General features: G+C 42.9%; 1 protein-coding gene and 1 pseudogene across 2 annotated transcripts; one reads left to right on the plus strand and one right to left on the minus strand.

Moving 5' to 3' along the window:
- The first annotated feature begins 1429 nt into the window (after positions 1–1429).
- Positions 1430–11372, plus strand: Mbl2 (mannose binding lectin 2). 2 transcript variants are annotated; one of them, XM_021647896.2, is made up of 7 exons: positions 1430–1645; positions 2470–2767; positions 3433–3495; positions 4239–4423; positions 5181–5297; positions 9454–9522; positions 10812–11372. In XM_021647896.2, exons 2-7 carry the CDS (start codon positions 2757–2759, stop codon positions 11183–11185), a joined length of 819 nt encoding a protein of 272 aa, XP_021503571.1. In that variant the 5' UTR covers positions 1430–1645; positions 2470–2756; the 3' UTR covers positions 11186–11372. The 2 variants fall into 2 exon arrangements, with proteins under 2 accessions (XP_021503571.1, XP_060244306.1); XM_060388323.1 differs by having other exon boundaries at positions 1458–1645; positions 2470–2759.
- Positions 11373–14450: 3078 nt separating this feature from the next.
- Positions 14451–17979, minus strand: LOC110554967 (glyceraldehyde-3-phosphate dehydrogenase-like; annotated as a pseudogene).
- Between the last annotated feature and the right edge of the window lie 2231 nt (positions 17980–20210).

Consider the following 20210-nt stretch of genomic DNA (forward strand, 5'->3'; position numbering starts at 1 on the left):
GTTCATTATTCTATGCCGTTGACTGACGTGTCTGTTTTTGTGCCAGTACCATGCTGTTTTTGCTCCTATAGCTCTGTAAGATAGCTTGAAATCAGATGTGGTGATGATACTTCTAGCAGTATTGTTTTTGTTGAACATTTCTTCGGCAATCTGGGGTATTTTGTGCTTACATATGAATCTTAGGATTTCAACAGCACTTTTTATGTTAAAAAAAATTTAAAGAACATTTTATTTTTGATATTGTGATATAATTACATCATTCCACCTTTTTCTCCCTACAAACCTTCTCCTGTACCCCCCTTTGTTAGCTTCTTTTTTCTTTAATTGTACACACACACACACACACACACACACACACACACACACATTTTCTCATTTAAGGGTCATCCTTGTCTCCAGTTGAGCTAAAGCTTTACTATTACATGTAGATGGACACAGTAATAAAAAGAGAAAAAAATGTTGGGCAAATATTTTGTTTAATTCTATAAAGAAGGAGACTTGATCTCATTAGCGACTGCCTAAGTACTCACAAGCCCTGACATTTTTGGGAGCGTAGAGAGGTCACCGTACCGCTGTGGCCTCTACCTGGCGTTCCCGCACGAGGCACACTGCGCTGACAATCTCTGCTTCTTCCCCCTTGCTTGCCTGTGATTATTTGAGGTGCTGAATGCAGCCTCTACAGTTCAGTTTTTATGTGTCAGAAAGCCTTATTCCTGTATTCCTTTCTTCCTTTCATAGCTCAGGCTGTCCTGGAACTCATTATGTAGTAGACCAGACTGGCCTTGAATTCACAGAGACCTGCCTTCTCTCCCTCCCAAGCTCTGGGATCAAAGGTGTGCTGCACCATCTCTCATTGTTATCCTTTTTCATTAATACTTGTCTCCCAACTTTCGCTTGTCCAAGTTCCTAACACTGGAACGTCTTCCACCCTGCCTAGGCCCTGTTTTCCTAATATATTCTTTAGCTGAATACATCCTGGTTATGCTTAGGATTTAAATTATGACATTGTTTGTTTTAAGATTTCTCCTCCATTGCTTTTGTATCATCTCCTGCCTATTTTGGATGTTCAGATCGTATTTCTTCATCAGTGTTAATTATTAGATGTTAGTTATCAGTCCTTTCTAGTGACTTTGTCTTGTGGAGTAACAGCCCTATGAGAGTCTTGGGGAGAAGCTGTTAATGCGACCGGCCCTTAGCTCTGTGGTTTAGCGGGCAGGCTGAAAGCCCGTCCAGGTGTCCATCCCCCCTCACAGCCTAGTTCTAGGCGTGCTATGGGCAGGGTCCAAAGGGCAGTTTCCGCACCTTGGGACTAAGTACACACAAAAGAAAAAACAAACAAAGTGAAAAACAGATTCAGTGATCAAAGACAGCACCACCAGCATGACCTGGTACCAACTATTGATCTTACCTTCTGTCCCTGACCCGCCATTGTCTCCTTTCCCTAGCTGCTCTTCATTTGCCTTGGCTTCCCATCTCGGCTGAACGGCCCTTAGGTACTCAAGTCAGAAACTCGTGTACAGAATTTCTCATCGTTTCACACTGAGCTAATTCCTGAGCTCAACCGTCTGTACTTCCCAAACGTCTCTCAGATTTGTTCACCTTCTTGAGTCAACTGGCCACTCTCATCGGTCACTTAGATGATCAGGTAATTTTCTCTTTCTTCTGTAGTGTCCAGTTCTGTTTCTCCTTAGTCTTTCTCGTCACCATAGACAGAACAAATCTTAAAAAATAGAAAAAGGGCTTTTTTTTTTTTTTTTGGTGGGGGAGAATTCCTCTAAAGACCCTTGGAGAACACCTGAAGTTTGTAAGCTCTGCTACGATTGGCTGGAGTTTTATTCCTTACCAGGTGGATCTCACAGGTGACTTCATCGCGTCGATGATTCCCTTCCCTTCAGTCCACATTCCAGGTTATTCACTTTGTGAAACTTCAAGAAAACCGAGTCTAACAGGACCACGACTATTCTCTGAAAGGCACAGTATTTGATAGTCCTTTTTGAAATGCCTTTCTTTTGACATCATCTGAATCTCACACAAGCTGTGGAACTATTACATGAGGATTTCCATGGGCCCTTCATCTGTCGTTTATTCACAGGTTCTGATCTGTGAAATGTAGGGCAAATATCAAGACTACAAAAACAGACTGGGACAATCAAATAGTAAGATATAGATGTTTGGGGGGTTAATGATTTATGTGTCTCTTGTTCTTGTGACTCCTATGAAACTTAAAAAAAAATCATAGATTTATGTCACAACCACAAAATAAAATCTTCTTGTTGGACAACTTTAAACTGATAGCATCCTGAGATCTATGCCAACCACTACTTTCTTCTCTGTGGATTTAATTTAACCACTTCGTAGAATAACACAGTTTGTAAACACTTGAAATTGAACTTCTTTTATTTAACATAGACCTATGAGATTTATGCTTCATTGCACAAATAAGTAATTTATTCTATTTTTTCCCCTCAGGATTTTCCATTATATGACAGATCAGATTATCATTCACAGATGAAGAAATTTTTCTTTTTTCTTTTTGTAATTTGGGCTACAAAACTGAAGTTTCCAAATATATGATACATAGAATATTACTTTGCCTCAAAAAAGAATGAAGTCAAGTAACAGATGAAATTGGAAGACACTATCCTAAAAATAACAAACCAGAGCCCATACAATAATTATTGCAAGATTCCAACAAGGTGCTCCATCTAAGATATTTAACTTCTTGGAGACAGAGAGTAAAACAGCAGTTACCAGAGATGGTAAGGAGGTGAGAGTTGAGTAGCTACTGTTTAATGTGTAGAATTTCAGTTTGGGATGATGAAGTATTGTTGGAGATGGTTATGGTGACCTTGTAACAACATAAATGTTCTTACTGACTTACACATTTAATAATGGTCAAAATGGGATGTTATATACCTTTTACGACAACAAAAATGGCTATGACCCAGTACACTGTAATCAATACAGTCAAACACAGCCTAGGGTAAGAGGACTGGGTAGAACCAGTTTAGAAAAGGTCACAGTGAGTTTCTCTGAGACTAGAATCTTTGAGTAGACGAGAAAGCTTTATAGTGTATGCAAGTGCATACATATGTGAGTGTGCAGAGAGCATATGTACAGGTTCGTGTGTATTTCTGTGTTGGAAGCAAGAAGATTGATATGACTAACCCCTTGAGACTACTTTTCATAGCAAGTCAAGTGCTGAAAATCAGCCAAATGGATGTCAGTTAGAGGGGAGCTAGTACTGTAGGAAGGTGGACAGCCAAGTTGCACTCATTGGAGGCCTCTGGGGAATGCTCCTGAGGAGCGTATGCTACAGTCCCGATGACAGTTGCTTATTAATCTGGGGTTGAAGGTCAGCTTGGATTGTCTTTTTTTAAAAAGTCAGGTTCAGCTCCTCCCTCACTCTGAGTTCTTTGTCGAGAGTTCCAGGTTGAAGGAGAGCTTCCTTGCTGCTGAATCCTTGCTGTGCCAAAGCCCTGGAAGTCATTTCTGGTGAGTGGATTTGGGTTCCTATATCTAAAGTCTAGGGATGTGGTCAATCTCTGGAGGCCTGAGGTGAGAGGCATTCAGGTAGAAATCATGTTGGTGGCAGCACTAATTCTGCTCGCCTGGAGGCGTTGGAGTTTTCTCAACTGCTTGTTTGCAAAGATGACTTTACAGAAAGTGTCGTGGGACCTAAGACTTTTAGGGCTCAGCTGTTATGGTTTCCTGCGAGGAGCAGTCAGAAGAAAGTCTTGAGGGACAGAGGAGGTGTTGAGAGAGGGGTTCAAGGCAGGGTGTCCGCTTGTCAGCAGTTTTGGCATGCAGAAGCTAGAACGTAGAGAGGAATCTATTAGAGAGAAATTGACAGAGAGATGGAGTTCCCCAGCAATCCTGCCTTGCTTTGTGGAAATGAAAGACCAAGAAGTTCACTCAAGCCATCAGGTGTTAGTGAGTTGGCAATGAGAAGCATCTCGCTCTTGTTGCTGTGAGAGAAACATTCACAACCTGTCTGCCATGATACTAGAGACCTGGACACTGGTGGCCTCCTTCAGAAGGGCCTTCACTGAATGCATGCTATTGTGCCTATTTTTGTTAAAATAGTAACTACACAGTATTATAAGGAATGCTTAATTTTCAAAACGCCCAATCTGGACACTATCTGTCCCCAAGTTATAGGACAGAGGCAAGGTTGTGGTTACATGATGATTAACTGAACGGGATGAGATAATTTTTCATGATTTTTCCCACACCAGGGTGAGGACCATGTCCCTGTTCTCATCTTCCCTTCTCCTGTGTCTGGTAACAGCATCTTATGCAGAGACTGTAACTGAAGCTTCCCCAAGCACCTGCCCTGTGATTGCCTGTAGTTCTCCAGGCCTGAATGGCTTACCAGGCAGAGATGGACATGACGGTGCCAAGGGAGAAAAGGGAGAACCAGGTGTGCAGTAAGCTGTTTTCTTTGCTCTTCAAAAATTTAGTTTTAAAAGTGTATGTGCATGCTCGTGCACACTCGAGTAGCTACTGTTTAATATGTAGAATTTCAGTTTGGGATGATGAAGTATTGTTGGAGACGGTTATGGCGACCTTGTAACAACATAAATGTTCTTACTGACGTACACATTTAATAATAGTCAAATTGGGATGTTATATACCTTTTACGACAATAAAAATGACTATGACCCAGTGCACTGTAATCAATACAGTCAAACACAGTGAAATAGCTTTGTATATGGAACAAGGTGGTAGGCCACCTTAGAGATGGAAAACATAGTATCCTCCTGAAGCTGCAGTTACCGGCAGTTGTGAGCTCCCCGGACGGGTGCTGGGAACGGAACTCAGGACCTCTGCAGTAGCAGCACATGCGCTTAGCCCCTGAGCCATCTCTGCATCCCCTTTCTCTGACTCTCCATTCCAGAGGAGACTGATGAGGGATACAAGGAGAGGAAGGTTTGATTAGGCTTGTTGTACTTTGGTCAGCAACATGCTGTAGCTCAGAAGAGGTACAGCCTCAGGTCTCTGGCCTCTTGGGCTCCCACCTGCAAGTGTGTGATGTTTGTGTTGCCTGGCCTGGAAAGCGGACCTCATGTCGGTCTGTGTCAAGGAACACAGGGGACTTATCTCATCACAGGGGATTAAGCTTTGGAAAAAGAGGAAAACCACAAACATTGACCAGCGTTTTGTTTGTCTTCCAACAGGTCAAGGGATTAGAGGCTTGCAAGGCCCTCCTGGAAAGGTAGGGCCTGCAGGACCCCCAGGGCTTCCAGGGTCAAAAGGAGCTGTGGGGCAGAAAGGAGACTGTGGAGAGAAAGTAGGTAAGACGGTCATTTCAGAACGTGTGGTCTCACAACATTCCGGGTCTGGGAACCTAGAATGTTGGTGGGATGTGCTGTTTTCCCAATGCTGCAAGGGCAGACGTCCAGCTCTGCTCCCTGATCAAGTTTCCTGAGCACTGGTGACACAGAGCCTGCGGCAGTTTCCATCAAGGACTGGGAAGATATTTGCAGATCTTTCAGGAAATCCTGTTTCCAGGCACTCTGTAAGAGATGGGAGTCCAGATTCTGTGTTTTCTTAAGCAGTCTCCTTCAGCTGAATTTCTGACCTCAAGGATAAAATACTAGATCTCAGTGTGGGCTTACAATGTCTGTTTTACTCAAAGTGGATTGGCAGGCATGTAAGTTATATTTCACTTCTAAGAAACCAATCCAAAACTCAGTAGGTAAAGAAGAGAGCCATTTATTTAACCATAATCCCACGGGTCAGCCACAAAAGGTCTGATTTTGGCTGTGCTCTCACCTGCACCTGCTGTTTGCCGATGGTCAGTGGTCTTGCTCACATTTCTGTTATCAAGCCTTGTAATCAGCGAATACATTAATGTGCTAGTGATATTTCATGTACGTGAAATAGCTTTGTATATGGAACTAGAATTTAATTAATTCATTCATTCATTTAATTAATCACGTCATTCATTTTCTTAGACAGGGTCTTACTGTGCATCCGTGGCTGGCCTGGAACTCACTTATACACACCAGGCACCCTTGAACTCACAGAGATATACCTGCCTGTGGCCTGAAAGGCATTTGTCATCACTTCTGGCTCTGACTAGAATTTTTAGGATAAAAGCTTGGGCTCTGATGCCTCCAAAAAGATAGGACTGGTCACATACTGCCATATACCAATTAAACGGATGAGTATTTGAGAAAGTAGCAAATAAAGGTATCATTGATTCTCAGCCTGTTGCTAGGCTTAAATATAGAAACAAATAGAACAAGGGACAGAAAGAATTCACAGTTAAGCAGTCCTGCTCTGGGTATGCTTTCACTGGCGACTGTCCCAGTTCTGGTTCAGACAGGCAGGCTAAAGAAGTCTTTTTTGCCAGCATCCCTTGAGGGGACCGGTCTGATTCCGACAAGTGTAATACTGATTCCCACGGCATTGTCTTGCCTCATGGGTAACTGCCTCATCTTGGGGTGGTCTGTCCTGTGAGAATTTGATCTTCCTGGGATCCAATGAGGACATTTTTGCCCTGTCATCCTTGAAGAGCACCCTCTTTGAGGGTTAGAAAGGCAGTATGGGACCAGCTAACCTGCTGACATGCACAGGTAAGGGGGTGTGGCCCAAAGAAGAGGAGCATGCACACAATGAAGACAGACTGACAGAGTTGCCTTTTTCCCATTTTAAAACTTTATTTTTCATACCACACAGTATGCATCTTGGGTTTTTTTCTTTTAACTTAATCTTCTGTTCTTGGTATTCTTCCACGGTGATGTCAGTAGCTAAAACTTGTCCATTTTGACTGTTCTCTCATGTTGTGTTGACATTTAAGAGTCTATCCATGTGTTCACAGAGATTGGTGTTAGTGGTTTTGCCTATTATCAGCATCCGTGTGAGTGTATGCAAGATGATTTAGACACACAATTTTCTGTGCAGAAACAGCAGGCTTCCAAAGGCCACTGTTGTGATATATGTGATATACATATCTATATATATGTTATATATATAGATATATACTGTATATATGTTCTATATATGTTATATACATAGAAAGCATATATATATATGCTTTCTGTCAGGTATCAAAGCAGTCTGTTATTTCTGAATATGTCTAATGACTCTATGAATGTATTTTCAGATTTTTTATTAATTACAGTTTATTCACTTTATATCACAGCTGTAGCCTCTTCCCCATCCTCTACCAATCCCACCCTCCCTCCCTCTTTTTCTCCTATACCCCTCCCCTAGTCCACTGATAGGGGAGGTCCTCCTCTCCTTCCATCTAACCCTAGTCTATCAGGTCTCATCAGGACTGGCTGCATCGTCTTCCTCTGTGGATTGTTAAGGCTGCTCCCCCTATCAGGGGGAGGTGATCAAAGAGCAGGCCACTGAGTTCATGTCAGCGACAGTCCTTGTTCCTATTACTGGGGAAATCTCGTGGACACTGAGTTGCCATGGGCTACTTCTGTGCAGGGGTTCTAGGTTATCTCCATGCATGGTGCTTGTTTGGAGTTTCAGTCTCAGAAAAGACCCCTGTGCCCAGATTTTTTGGTTTTGTTGCTCCCCTTGTGGAGCTCCTGTCCCCTCCAGGTGTTTATCTCCCACTTCCTTCATAAGATTCCCTGCACTATGCCCAAAATTTGGCTATGAGTCTCAGCATACGTTTTGATACCTGCTGGGTAGAGGCTTTCAGAAGCCCTCTGTGGTAGGCGCCTGTCCTTTTCCCTGTTTTCTCCCTCTTCTGATGTCCATCCTGTTTGCCTTTTTGAATGAAGATTGAGCATCTTACCCAGGGCCCTCCTTCTTGATTAGCTTTCTTAGGTGTACAGATTTTAGTTTGATTATCCTATATTATATGTTTAATATTCACTTATAAGTAAGTATATACTGTGTGTATCTTTCTGCTTCTGGGATACCTCACTCAGGATGATCTTTTCTAGATTCCAAATCAAGTAACCCAATTCAAATGTGGGGTATAGAGCTAAACAGAATTTTCAATAGAGGAAAATTGAATGGCAGAGAAACACTTAAAGAAATGTAGCGTTAGCAGGCCTTCTGGTGTTGGTCTCCTTGGTTTGCCTGTGGTATATATGCAAGATTAGAGTCTCACAACAGCGTAATGCAGCCATGACCATTCAGGCCTTTACAGCCATTGAAGCAGGACAGTCTCCCCAAGCATGGTTGGCTACCATAAAAAGCTAAAATGTTACGCTCAGGATGCGAGGCTAAGCACTGCACTCAGGGTCAGTCGCTTTGGACCCAGAGAAGAGCATGTCTGATTGCATGCGGGTTGATGCCCCAGGTCCCGCCTCTGAGAAAAAGGTATCGGACGGGTCTGATGCTCTTTGGGTGGATGACACCTAAATGAACATCAGTACAAAGTCCCAATTTATTTCTAATATCAGAGATCAGACCTCTACTCTTGCCTGATGCGTCTAAAACAAAAAGGGGGAACTGTAGAGAGCTGCGTAATGCCGCGCCTTAAAGATGGAGCTGGTTTCCGCCTTCCACCTTCCCGATGGTGAGTGCTCTCTGTCACAAACAACTCCACATTTGGCTAAGGCTGAGGATCTGGCTTGCTTCCATGTATGTGGACCTATCTGCATTGCCCACGTGGCATGCTGGGGCTGGCTACCCAGAGGCTATTTAAGCTGTGAGCTGGCTTTCCCCAGGGTCAGATGATTGTTCAAGGTTCCTGAATAAACTGCATTGAAAAAAAAAAAAGAAATATTCAACATCCTTAGTCATCAGGGAAATGCAAACCAAAAGGACCCTGAGATTTCACCTTACGCCCATCAGAATGGCTGAGATAAAAAAACTCAAGTTCTAACACATGCTGGAGAGGATGTGGAGAAAGAGGAACCCTACTCCATTGCTGGTGGGATGTAAACTTGTACAACCACTTTGGAAATCAATCTGGCACTTTCTCAGACAATTAAGAATAGTGCTAGCTCAAGATCCAGCTATACCACTCCTAGGCATGTATCCAAAAGACGCTCAAGTTCACAATAAGGACATTTGCATGTTCATAGCAGCTTTATTCGTAATATCCAGAATCTGGAAACAATCCAAATGTTCCTCAGTTGAGGAATAGATACAGAAATTGTGGTATATTTACACAATGGAATACTACTCAGCAATTAAAAACCAGGAAATCATGAAATTGCTGGCAGAACTACTTTTTATATGCCTTGTAATTCTAAGTGAGGAGTCAAGTCTTTTTATTATTTATTTATTTATTATTATTATTTTCAAGAAAAACTAGCTCTTAGTTGCCTGTTAAGAAAACAGGAAAAGATTAGTGTTTTATTTAGGCCAGGTGAAAAACGTTTTTTTTTTTCTTTTAAAGTTTATTAATGTTAAAAACAAAAAGCAAACCTCGATTCTTTTTTTATCTGAAAAAAGATACCACACTCCCTAATACGCAGAGTTTGAGTCCTTCGTCCTAACATTACCTTTTACTGCTTAATTTTATAGAATATGATTCTAGCCAAATTGATTCAGAAATCGAAGCCCTGAAATCAGAGGTGGGACGCTTACGAAACTGTAAGTACCCTCGCTTACTCTTCAGGCAGCTTAAACTTTGGAAGTGGTGGAAGACAGAATATTACTAGCATGTGATTTCCTAGGACCTGAAAAAAAAAAAGGCTCACGTTCTGATCCCCTGGTCTCATCCCAACAGTCGCTTGGTAGAAATTGAGGAGATTGGGAATTAAACTATTTGTACTCAGATTCCCGTAGCGCAGCACTAGAAGCAGTTTATAACCGCAGAGGGTCTGACATGAGGACCCCGTTCTGCAGAGTCAGGTTTTGCTCACTCAAAATGAACTGTGGCCACTTTTCTTTATTTTTTTTATTTTTTTATATTAATCACAGGTTATTTACTTTTAATCCCAGCCGTAGCTCCCTCCCTCATTCCCTCCCAATCCCACCCTCTCTTCCCTCATCTCCTCCCTGTCCATTTCCAAGTCCCCTACTAGGGGAGGTCCTCCTCCCCTTCCATCTGACCCTAGCTTATCAGGTATCTTTAGGACTGGCTGCAATGTCCTCCTCTGTGGCCTAGCAAGGCTGCTCCTCCCTTGGCGGGGAGTGGGGGGTGGGGGTGGGTAGGGGGAGGTAAAGGAGCCAGTCATTGAGTTCATGTCAGAAATAGTTCCTTATAGTTCCTTACTAGGGAAACTCACTTGGATACTGAGCTGCCCTGGGCTACATCTGAGCAGGGGTTCTAGGTTATATCCATACATGGTCCTTGGTTGGAGAAACAGTCTCAATGAGGACCCCCGTGCCCTGATATATTTTGTCCTAGTGGAGCTCCTGTCCTCTTCCGGTCATACTAACTCCCCCTTTTATCATATGATTCCCTGCACTCTGCCGAAGGTTTGTTTTGAGTCTCAGCATCTGCTTTGATAAGCTGCTAGGTAGAGTCTTTCAAAGACTGTGGGCCACTTTTCTAATCCTGGTATCTAGACCAGGAGAAGGAGCCAATCATGTTTCTTTCAGCTGTGTCCAGATATTCCCTGACATTTTTGTTTATTTGTGAGTTAACAGAATGGTAGAATTCAGAATTCCAGATAGCATGTGCTCTACAGTACAGATCTAAACATACAAAGGCTTTGTACCTGTTTTTTTTTTTTTAATATATTAAGACTACAAGGAAAAAAGAGGACAACAGTCAAATTTTAGGTAAGAGAAGCATGTTTTGATTTGTGTCAGCATTTCACAAGGGGTCTCTTGAATGAAGCTCAGAGAAAATGGAGTAGATACGTAGTTCAATTTGAATTTGACCTGAGTGGCCTAGAGGATAAGCCGATGTCACCCACCTTTTTACATTTCAGGGCTGACCTTCGCTCTGGCTGAACATGTTGGGAAGAAGTACTTCATTAGCAGTCGTAAAAAGATGAGCTTTGACAGAGCGAAGGCTTTGTGCTCCCAATTCCAGGGCTCTATGGCCACCCCTAGGAACGAAAAGGAAAACAAGGCCATCCTGAACGTGGCCAGAGATGACGCCTTCTTGGGCATAACAGATATGGAGTGGGAAGACAATTTTGTGGATCTGACGGGAAACAAGGTGGACTACACTAATTGGAATGGCGGTGAGCCCAACAATGTAGGCGGCGCTGAAGACTGCGTGGTGCTTCTGTCGAGTGGCAAGTGGAATGACATCCCTTGCAGCGACTCCTTCTTGGTAGTCTGTGAATTCTCTGGCTGAGGGTGTTTGTTTGGCAGCCCTCCTCGATGCTGTGTGTGCTGCTCTCCATAAGTCCACAATTTGTTCTCAAGTATAAGATATGTGGAAACACAAACAATTAAACGTTAGCTATGCAGTTAAACTACAACACTTTTTGGAATAGTAGTTTCTTGTGAAGGTGTAGAAATAAAAATGAGTTTATCTTTCATTTGCGATGAATGCTTGTGCTCTGCTGAGTGCTCTTTTCTCTTCGGGTAATGAGGTCACCCTAGTTAATTTCATTGTTTCTCAGCCCACTTTCAGATATTTAATGTGACATTAAACTATGTACAGAATGTAAGTCTTAACTGATCAGATCAATGAATTCTTACACACACACACACATACACACACACACACGAAATATCTATCTATCTATCTATCTATCTATCTATCTATCTATCTATCTATCTATCTATCTATCATCTATCTATCTGTCTGTCTAATAACCATCTTGTATGTAGAGGCACAGAATACTTCCCTGACACCAGAAACCCCTTAATTACTTCTCCTGGTCACTGTTCTCAAAGATAAGTATGATTTTGACCTGTATCATAACAAAATTATTTTATCTGTTTATAAACACAGAATCATACTGTATGCACTGTTTGATGGCTTATGTTTAGTTCTTTCATAATTAAGCATGTGATATTCATTCATGTTGCTACAGAGTGTGGTAGTTTATTTCTCTCGTTGCAATAAGGATATTAAAGCATCATAGTTTATGTTTTTATTGTTAATGGACACAACTGAATGGCCTATAATTCTTGGTCATTAACTCCGGGGATTGGAGAGAGGGCTCCAGTGTTAGGAGCTGGTGTTGCTTTTGCAGCAGACCTGAGTTAAGTTTCCGGCCCTGACATCAGGCAACTCATGGCCACAGGGGGCTGACACCCTGTTTCAAATTCCATGAGACTCGCACTCACGCATACAAACTCACACAAATTATACACATAGTTAGAAAGAGTAAAAATAAATCCTAGAGAAGGGAGCCCTCATGACCCTTCTTCTGGTAGATTTGTGTGCTACTTTGTGGCTGGTTGTTGTTGGTGGTGGGGGGAAGCAGGCAATTAAAGTCGATAAAAATGAATCACGTTCTGTCCACATAGTGTGTTGGGTGTGAACATTCTGTAGCTCAGGGAAGAGATTGCACGACAGCTCTTTTGATTTTGGTCATTCTTCTGGGTAAAAAGCAATATTACCCTGTGTTTTCTTTTTCTTCTTCCTCTTCTTCTACGTGTTCCTCTTCTATTTCTCCAGTGAATTATAACGAGAACAGTGCACACGGTAATTGTAATCTAAACATCTTTTGTGCTTTACCTGTTTGAAGCTTTTGTATTTGGTTTAAATCAGTCTGTGCTTCTCACATTGACTTATAGGTATTTTTTTTTTTTCATTCAGGGCACAAATCCCTTCTGTTTATGTGTATCACAGGCACCCTTTCAGGTTTTTACTTATCCTGTTACTGATTTCTGATGAATATAAGAGATTAATAAAAAAAAACTTAAAAAAATGTTCTGATGTACACCATGTGACTGCTGGTGATGAAGGAGGCCAGAAGACCTTAACCGGTCACCAGGAACTGGAGCTGCAGCTGGTTGTGAGCTGCCGTGTAAGTGCTGGGAACTGAGCGCTGGCCTCCTCAGAGAGCACTGGGTGTTCTTAGGCACCTCTCTCCAACACCAGGAAGGTAGGATTGTCTTTTACCTTTAAGATTATAATATAATTTCACAATCCCCCCTGCCCCTCAGAGCCTGCCGCGTACCCCTCCCTGCCTTCATTTTTGAGCAAGCCTCACTTGTTACTATTTTCTAAGCTTAGTTCTTTGGGAAAGTTGACTGTTGCCTGCTGTGATGATACCTTCCCATTGTCACTATTGTGACACTTTCTGCCTATCCCTAACCCATATCCATATTGTCTACTGGAAAAGCGTTTTCTACATCGAAACTAAAATGGTACCTTTCTGCAAATTAGGTGTATATGTGTGGACTAGTCTTTGGACTGTGTATGTTTACCGTTGCTGTGCTTGTGGATGACTGTGGCAATATAAGCCTTTCAGCTTTTTTTTTTTTAAAGCTACATGGTATCAAAATAAATGATTAAACTGTCTTTTCAATTTCCATCACAATCTGATGTTTTCTTGCTGAGACTGAAACATCAACCAAGGACCATGTATGAACTGGGACCCTTCTTTGTAAGGGGAAGCCCCAAACTATGTCTCCTAAACTAGTATTTTAACTTTATTCTGTCCTTCCAGGTCAGAGGTCATTTTTACCGTGGTCAATATTTCTCAGTAACATAGCGGACATTGTGCTTTTATCAGAATTCTAGGCAAAGGGAGATAGAAAGCTAATCCAAAGTCAAGTTCAGTGGTGGGATAAGGAGTTTTATAACTGTTGCCTGTGTGGTAGCAGTTCTCAAGCGCTACAGAAAAAAAACAAAAAACAAAAAACAAACAAAACCCATGAAGATCATAAGCTTAAAAGAAATGAAAAGTGGCATATGGTATAAAATAAACCCATTCCTAACCTTTCTCTAAAGTTGTGGCTCCACCTGACTGTTAGGATTGAAATAAAGATGGGTGCTGGTGGGCGTTTGTGCCACATTCTTGCTTAGATGAGCTTAGTTACTGCTTAGCTGGGGACTCACTGGGAGGGACAGACTTTCTCGCATAGACACACATGCAGCAGTTTTCCCCTCTCAGTATTTAGCTCACTCTGTGCTGGAGCCAGATTCCAATAGCTTAGAGACTTCCTAGGCCATGCAACCCTTGAGCCCTTTGTCTTGTAACTGTCCCTCACTGCTTCACTGTTTTTTTTTTTATTAGCTTCACTTCTCTTCTGCACACTTTATTTCTCCTCCTCTCCCTACTTCCTCTTCCTCCTCTGTCTCCTTTTTATTGGGTCTCGGGGTGGGTGGTGGGGTTTAAAGACAGAGTCTCATTGTGTGTCTCTGGCTAGCCTTAAACTCACTATATATGCCACGCTGGCCTCAAGATTAATTGTTATAATCATTATTTCCAACCTATAATTCTTCTTTTTTTTTTTTGAGGGTGCTGTGAACTTTACTGATGGTATTCAAGAGAGTAGGGCTCCCTGGGCTCCTCCCACTATTTTGGGGGTCTGGGATGGAAACTGTGAGGGAGATGGCCAGTGTCAGGAGCTGAGTTGGGACAGGGACTCCTCAGCAGCTGAGGGCCTCCCTCTTGCTCTCGTGTCCTTGCTGGGGTGTGTGGTTCAAGGGCTTCTTACTCCTTGGAGGCCATGTAGGCCATGAGGGCCACCACCTTGTTGCTGTAGCCATATTCATTGTCACACCAGGACATGAGCTTTACAAAGTTGTCACTGAGGGCAATGCCAGCCCCAGCACCAAAGGTGGAAAGAGTGGGAGTCACTGCTGAAGTCACAGGAGATGACCTGGTCCTCGGTGTAGCCCAGGGTTCCCTTTAGTGAGCCCTCGGATGCCTGCTTCACCACCTTCTTGATGTCATCATACTTGGCAGGTTTCTCCAGTCAGCATGTCAGATCCATGACAGACACGTTGGGGTAGGAAGTCCATGCCAGTGAGCTTCCCATTCAGCTCTGGGATGACCTTGCCGACAGCTTAAGCAGCACCAGGTGATGCAGAGATGATGTTCTGGGCAGCCCCATGGCCACAGCTTTCCAGAGGGGCCATCCACAGACTTCTGGGTAGCAGTGATGGCATGGACTGTGGTCATGAGTCCTTCCATGATGCCAAAGTTGTCATAGACGACCCTGGCCGGGGGGGCTAAGCACTTGGTGGTGCAGGAAGCATTGCTGACAATCTTGAGTGAGTTGTCTTACTCCTCCTGGTTCATGCCCATCATAAACACGGGGGCATCGGAGGAAGGGACAGAGATGATAACCCTTCAGGCCCCATCCTTCAAGTGGGCTCCTGCCTTCTCCATGGTTGTGAAGACACTAGTAGACTCCACAACATACTCGGCAACAGCATCACCCCATTTGATGCTAGTGGGATCTTGCTCCTAGACGAGCTTTCTGTTCTCAGCCTTGACTGTGCTGTTGAACTTGCCATGGGTAGAGTCATACTGCAGTTGAGGTTGATGAAGGGGTCATTGATGGCAACAATCTCCACCTTGCCAGATGAGCAGGCTGGTAACCAGCCATCTCATAAGCATGAAGAGACGTCTCTGGAATAGGGAGGAGCCAAGAGCCCCTATAATTCTTTTGACTTTCCCTTCCTTTAAAACACGGAGTAGGAAAAGCCTCAGTCATGTTTACATTCTACTCTCTATCTACTTCTTGCTTGAGCTTGGGGAACTGACTGTGGCTAAAGACAAGTATATCACCTTGCTAGCACTCCTGTCATCTGCGACCTTTAGTACCAAAGAACCCTAAGTGTGTCCAGCCATTAACCCAGAATCATTTCTTCTCCATCCACACGCTTATGCTTCCAGACACACACAGAAACCCAACCCACTTGCTATGCTTTTCACCCTTTCTTCTTTACCCTCTGTACCGTTAGGCGTGGGGAGACAAGGTCTTTCTGTATGGTCCTGGATGGTTAGGAATTTGTTATATAGACCAAGTGGGCCCAGACCTTGTGACTTAGTATTCATTCAACTTCATTTCCTTTCAAAGTCTTTGTGCCTGGATAGTTACCACCATCATTTCTGCTGTACCTAGGGTGGTTGTTTCCCAAAGGTCCTTATGTAAGGGCTTGGCTCCAGCTTGACAGTGTCAGGAGGTTCTTTGGATGTTGTAACCTCATCAGAGGCCCAGGTCATTATGTAATTATGGTATTATGATATCAGCCTTGATGTCACGATACCATTATGATGAAATAACATTATTATGTCATAATACCATTATGATGAAATAATATCATTATGATATTATAATACCATTTTGATGTTATAATACCATTTTGATGTTGTAATACCATTATGATGTCATAAAACCATTATGATGTCATAAGACCATTATTATGATAAAATAATGCTATTGTGATGCCATAATGCCACTATGATGTTGTAAGACCATTATGACATCATAAAATTGATTATGATGTCATAAGACCATTATGATGAAATAATGCCTTTATGATATGATTATACCTTTATAATGTCATAATAGCTTTATAATGTCACAATTCCATTATGATGTCATAATAAAATTGTGATGTCGTAATACCGTTATGATGTCATAATACCATTATGATATCATAATGACCGGATGTCATTATCTCATTGTGTTAGCAGAGTCATGGCTTGCATACCCAGAAATATAAGCCAAATAAACCTCTTTCTTTATATTAAACCTTACATACAACCTCTGGTGTGTTGTTGCAGTGATGCAGAGCTGACTAATTTAATCTCCATCCACTACTTCTAAATCACCATTTCCTTTCTAGGGAAGCTGCAAATTCCCTGTTCTTGAGTTAATTTGCGACAAAGTCAGCATCAGATATTCCATGCATACATAGAATGCACTATTGAATCTTAAATTCCAGTGGCCTATAGTACTTTAAAAATGTGGCTTATAGTACTTTTATTTGTTTTGACATATATTATCCCATAATGTCTATCTTAATACATTGGTTATTTTTTTTTCCTGAACACTTATGAGCTTTCTTTACACAAAACAGGAGATGTTTCCTAGATTTTTCTACATGTTTTATGTGCGTGTGTGTGTGTGTGTGTGTGTGTGTGTATGTATGTGCACTGTGTGTATACAGTGCCTGCGGATATCAGAAAAGGGTGTCAGACTCCCTGGAATTGGATCAGGGGGTTATGAGCCATCAGATGTGGGTGGTTCTTTGGAGGAGCAGCAAGTACTCCTAACCACAGAGCCATCCTTCCAGCCTACGGAGAGTTTGGGAGATTTCCTGGACTCTGGCAGTTCTAGGTTTTCATTATTTCCGTTACAGAACAAAATGTGTTGGCATCACATTTTGTTACATCTAGCTGTACTGCTATTAGCATATAACATGTCTCTCTGTATAGGAAAATTTCTTTGGCTGTGGTAAATATTTAACAGGAAACCAAGAGGAGCTTGGATGCTTGAACTATCGCACTATCACACACTGCTGTCTCCTGCTATCTGGCGACAGGGTGACTCAGTTTCACATCATCTGCCATACAGGTCTTGTGAATCTCCTGTATAGATCCATCACAGGATGAAAAGGCTCCTCAGCTGTCCAATCCGATGAAGAGCCTTCTTGGGCTCCTGACTGCTGCTTGACACTTGCCCTTACACTTAGGGCTTTAGCTGCTTTGTCTGAGCTGTGTCTTGGTGCTTTGCAGAGCCGTGCCACTGCAAGTTTAATGGAGCCCTTCAATCTTGCCTCCTCCTTACTGGCTCATTCTTCCTTTTCTCGTGCTGGGGTTGGAGTTTCAGGTTCCAAGGCTTGCAATGTGGATAAGATTTTGGGAAAAAAAAAAAACCTGAGGGGAAAACTTGTCCTGTGGGATGAATGAGGTAGTAAGTCTTAGGCTCTTGTTCAGGAGTGAGGGCTCTTGTTTGGATTTGGTGTTGTCCCTGATTCTGAGGGAGTGCTGGCACATGGCGGGAGATGGATATGCTGAATGTGAGACAATGGTGATGATGGATCCAGTCAGAGGACGGCAGTTGATAGATAAATCCACACCCACGTGGCAGGCCTGAGCTCCAGATCAGGGTCTGCTCCATCTGGGAGAGGATGTCTCCCGGCGCTCCAATCTTTACTAGGAGGTTGGCCTTTCCACAAATGGCCCCACTCATCGGTAGGCAATACAGGATCTTGAGAGCACCCATAGACGGAACTCCTGTTCATTTCAGAAGCCACCGGCTAGCCCAGGACTTGCAGCCCTGTGGTGAAAGAAGGAAGACCGCGCAAGTTCTGAGCTCTTTCTGTGGACCTCCTGGAGGAAGAGACACCGTTTCGCCACTGAGGGTGAAGGTGTGCAGCCCTGCTTTGGTTAGGTCAAGAGCAGAAACGGGCTTTCCCAAGTGTATGGCATGTACCTCGACCCACTCAATGCATGCCAGCCTGGCCTTTACAGCCCAGAGCTAACTGCCCCACCCTCTTCCCAGAGGTACAACATTCTCCATCTTGCCAGCCTCTGCCTTTAGGAGTCTTGTCAAGGCGAAGCACATTTCAACAGGTCCAGCACCAGATTCTTCCCAGAACACACCAACAGTTTTCCTAACAGCGGTTCTCACCCTCGCTAAAGCTGTAGTGCTCACGTTGTGGTGACCCCCCCAACCATAACGTTATTTCCATTGCCGCTTCAGAACCGTAGCTTTGCTGCTGTTGTGACATGCGATGTAAACATTTACGCTTTTTTCAACCGTCTAAGGTGACGCCTGTGAAAGGCTCCTTCGGCCTCCGAAGGCGTCTTGACCGCGGGTTGCGAACTGCTGACACATTCAGCCTGCTCCATGGTTGCCGCTGAGCATCTCTGGGTGCACTCATTTACTCTCGTAGCTTAAACACTCCAGTTCTTGAGGACTCAAGACAGTGAGGTTTCCCCCTGCGCAGGGTGTTGTCCTAGAAGCTAGAAGTCTCAGCCGTTGGGGAGAACCGGAGAGGATCTGAGCTCACAGCAGCTACGGAGGAGCGTGCTGTGTTCTTCGCCATGAACTTTCCCGTCTGTGCTTAAACGTGATTCCGGACATGATGGCTACGTGGTCCTGGTTCTGTGTGTGGAAGCTCTGTTCTTGAATACTGGAGAAAGAGCTCAGTAGCAGAAAACTTACCTTGCATGGGAGAGGCCCTAAGTTTGGCTCCAGCGTCACCAGAATGATGATGATGATGTAGGGGTTTTCACTTGTTTTATTTTGTATCATTTTTAATACACTTTATTTTCCAAGGAATCCAACTTTGTATATTTATTGAGGTAGTTTCATGGCATCCCATGTAATGCTTTCAGATCCACTATGGCTAGCAATGATAGCTCCTTTTAATTATTGACATTATTTTGCTCCGTCAGGCTTCCAGGATCTAGCCAACATATGTATTGACCCGTTGCCCAAGGTTATAGGTGGAAAATTGGCAAAACCCCAACAAAACAACAACCAAAATCAAAACAACCAATAGATTAAACAACCTTCCTCTGAAACTGGAACAAGAATTCAGGGGCTTTATCACACAATTTTTAAAACAACACTTACCAAATTCTTTCTTCAAATAAAAAGAAAAAAAATTTTTTTCTCAGTTTTGGAGCATGCCTTACAACTGGAATAAAGAATGACATGAACTATACAGAATATAGACACTAAAGACATTTATATAATCGTTTAAAAAATTCCCGCAAGGTTGGCCAGCTCTGCTCTCACACCTTGACAACATATTATCATTTGAAATGACTCATACTGGAAAAAAAAAAAAAATCAAGGGGGCAGCGATTCGATTGTGCCTGATTTGTGGTGACAATTTTCGTTACGACAGCAGAGGGCAATCTCCCACTGAGGAATGAAAGACACAAGCTGCCAGGAAATCCATCTCAAGACACTCACCAGAAGCGTATTTTAGTGAAATGATTTTTGTGGTGCACTTCAAGCTGCTACTTTCCAAAGGAAACAAGGTTTGGAAATTAAGTAGCTAATGTTGTGTTCCTGTTAATTCAGTAGTCCTTGGAAACATGGACGCTACAGACGTTCCAAAATAGTGAGTTGTTCACTTATGCCTAGAGAAATTGTTGAGAAATATTCAGGGACACTAAAAAAGATTGTGATGGCTGAAAATATGTCCAGTAATAGTTCAGATCAGGTTTTTTTTTTTTTTTTCTTATTTTTGTCCTATGTGCTCTTTGGGTTTTATACCTCTGGGTTGTCCATGACGTCTCCCGTACATTCTGAGCTAACATTTACATACCAGACATTGCTCTGCTTGGCTTTCTGTGTGGACATCCAGTTGTTCTAGGACCATTATTCCTCCACTGAATTCTTTCATCAAAAAGCAGTCAGCCAGGTAGCCGTGCGTCTTTTCTGGACTTCTCCATTTGCTCTATTTATCAGATCAGGTTTTATTGGGAAATTTTTTT

This window comes from Meriones unguiculatus, chromosome 1 (assembly GCF_030254825.1).
Source record: "Meriones unguiculatus strain TT.TT164.6M chromosome 1, Bangor_MerUng_6.1, whole genome shotgun sequence".
In the NCBI taxonomy this organism is placed as follows: Eukaryota; Metazoa; Chordata; class Mammalia; order Rodentia; family Muridae; genus Meriones; species Meriones unguiculatus.